This window comes from Nicotiana tabacum, chromosome 10 (assembly GCF_000715075.1).
Source record: "Nicotiana tabacum cultivar K326 chromosome 10, ASM71507v2, whole genome shotgun sequence".
Classification (NCBI taxonomy): domain Eukaryota; kingdom Viridiplantae; phylum Streptophyta; class Magnoliopsida; order Solanales; family Solanaceae; genus Nicotiana; species Nicotiana tabacum.
Window position 1 is genome coordinate 90,280,314 of NC_134089.1, and position 2,880 is coordinate 90,283,193.

General features: G+C 33.1%; 1 protein-coding gene across 1 annotated transcript; it reads right to left on the minus strand.

Annotated features, from left to right (window-relative positions):
- Positions 1 to 217: 217 nt before the first annotated feature.
- On the minus strand, positions 218 to 970 carry LOC107787730 (uncharacterized). The gene has a single exon (XM_016609342.2). It carries the CDS (start codon positions 968 to 970, stop codon positions 218 to 220), a length of 753 nt encoding a protein of 250 aa, XP_016464828.2.
- Between the last annotated feature and the right edge of the window lie 1,910 nt (positions 971 to 2,880).

Genomic DNA, 2,880 nt, shown 5'->3' on the forward strand with positions numbered 1-2,880 from the left:
AGTTAATTAAAACGAAATTTCATCCAAAATTATTTGGAACTCATCATTCAAGGTGTCCATTATGTATGATACATGTATGCAACGTGGAATAAACTAGAATTCTATTACATAAACAATATACATAATTTTATACATTAAAATTATCTAGGACATGAGAAGAAAACAACTCAACATGTACATTAAAACCGATATATATCAGCATATAGAAGGTGAATAATTACTTTACGAGGATTAATTGTTGCCGAGCTTCAATCCTAATTTCTTCCTTCATTCTTCTTATGAATTCTTCAAATTTCTTGTTCAGTTCCTCCGTGCTCAACTTACTCAATGGCTCATCATTTTCTTCTTCTTCTTCTTCTTCTACTACTACTTCTACGTCTTCCATTAAAAATCCATTCTCACGAGACTCCATTTCATTTTCTTCATAATTATTATAATCTGCCTCTACTATATTGTAAGTTCTACAACATTCTTCGTCTCCAAAACCACCTTCTTCCTTTGACGTTGCCTCTTTCTTATTATATTCCACGAGTACTGCCGAATTTGAGTTTTCAACGTTTAGAGACGTATTGAATTGTATCATCACTTTCTTATCTTCATGTATTACATGTTCATTTGATGTATTACATAGAGGTTCGGCTTCTAATTGCAATTCGTTCAAGAATCTATTTTCTTCTTCCTCCTCCTCCTTCTCCTTCTCCTCGCCCGAAGTCTTAGCAAGGAGCACCAAGAATATTCCATTGCATATCAAAAACACGTAGTTTTTGTCCGTGGCATGGCTTACAAGTTGGAAAGGAAATGCAGAATATGAGAATTTTAATGAATGGGTTAAGAAAGACAAGTTATAAGATGATGAGTAGGAAAATAGGAATGAAAATAAAGAAACTGAAACTAGTAGTTGAGTGAATATCTTGATAGGCTGAGATGCCAAGAATCTAGCCAAGCTTTGTAATAAGTTTTGGTATTTCATTTGTTTAGTTATTTTTATTTTTTCCTACGATCTTCTTGGCTTTCCTTAATTATTTGAAGGAGGGAGGAGGCCAAAGGGTAGGAAGAAACTAAGGTTATGTGCAAAGAAAATTGATAGAGGTTGGTGCCTTTTATAGGCATTTCAAAAAGAGTAACGCACTAGGTTGGTGTTTGACAAATTAAATAATGGAGTTAATATAATTTCATGTATGGTCATTCAGTCGGCTGTTTATTGTGTCAAATTCATAAAACTAATTATTGTTGCTGAGAAATAAATCATTTATACATATTGACAGAAAATAAAAGAACATCAGAAAATACTAAATTCAATCCGAAAGAACACATGCAAGTTACTATCACACGTATAAATTGTCATGTGAATAGTTATTTATTATCGACTGACCTTACATAATTTTCATATGGTTCCATCACTTAAAATGACAAAATATTTTACTTTTCGGTCCAATCTAACCTTCAAAGTTTTTTCACCATGTGGCATATCAATCATGCGGTTTTTCTTAAGTAGGTTGGAAAACGGGTTTTTTATTTTACTTTTTGAGTTGATACTATATGAATATTATGTAAGGTATTGAATTGAGCGGTGATAATCGGCTAAAAGTACATATATTATGATGACGATTGCCTCATATTTTAGAATAATAATAGTAATATTTCGAGTGCACTATGATGCTTTGAATCTAATTGTGGTGTTTACTTGTGTAGGAGTGATCGGAAAAAGAAGGGAGGAATAATGGTTCAGTGTCCTAGTCAGTGCCCAGCACCAGCCATAGCACCTAATTTCAGTGCCATAGTCAGTACCTAGCACCCACTATAACACTGAATTTTAATGCCATAACAGTGCGGCGTGCCCAGCATATTTCGGAGGCCAACTTTTTCCTGTTTTGCCTGAACTTGGTTAAAATCTCTAGAACTTTTCCTACACCTATAAATAGTCCCTGAACACAATTTCATCTTTATTTTCTTCCGTCAAACTTAGTAATTTTAATATTTCTTTGGATGATTTATTGTTTGGCTAGCTACCATTTCTATGTGGAGCTAAACTTCTCGCTCTAGGGTTGTGGTTCTTTCATGATTATTGTTATTTGGATATTGATCTTGGTTTATTCATTATCATATTTGTTTATTTACTCAATTCGACATTTAATTATTTGATTGCTTGATCGCCAATTGAATACTATCTACGAATCTAGAATTGAACTCGAAAGTGGAAATTCTAGATTGCATATAGGATTGAGTAGAGCAAGTTCTTGAACCTGGGCATCGGGGTATGGATTCGTGGTTAGGATGAACATATACCTAATTACCTTACTTAGTTGGTATACAGAAATTATAAATGCGTTCTTGCTAGCTAGTTCTAATTCCATAGACATATAGCCATTAGATTACCTTGTATAGGCGAGTAAGAACTCGACAGATTTTTATGAGCGATATTAACCCAGACAACCAATAAGCTAGATAATTAGTTAGTCCATTAAATTGAAGAATATAATAGGAATGTTAGATAGTCCATAACCTTAGATCGTTTTCATCACATTGATAGCATAAAAATTTGCTTTTCCTTTGTTCAGAGCTCATTATTTATTTTCTTTTTATTTTAATTAGACTAGAGTCATATACTTCTATGTTTAATTCTTGTTTAGATAGTTAGAATAGTCTAATTTACTTAATAGTTAATCACAATTTTTTCTGGGTTCGACATATGACTTTTGGCTGTATGACTTCATAAAATTACGCATAAAAATTTACCATCCATCCATCCATGGGTGGCACCTTAGGATTGCCATGTGGAGGGAGGCAAACAACTGTGGGTTATACTCATCCATTCACTCAACTCTTGATGTGTTCATTTAGCTATAATTGAAATATTTTAGCTGTCCCACATTACCAAAG

Excerpts from the sequence above, each read along its gene's own strand:
- LOC107787730 (XM_016609342.2), bottom strand. The coding sequence starts at position 970 with ATGAAATACCAAAACTTATTACAAAGCTTGGCTAGATTCTTGGCATCT.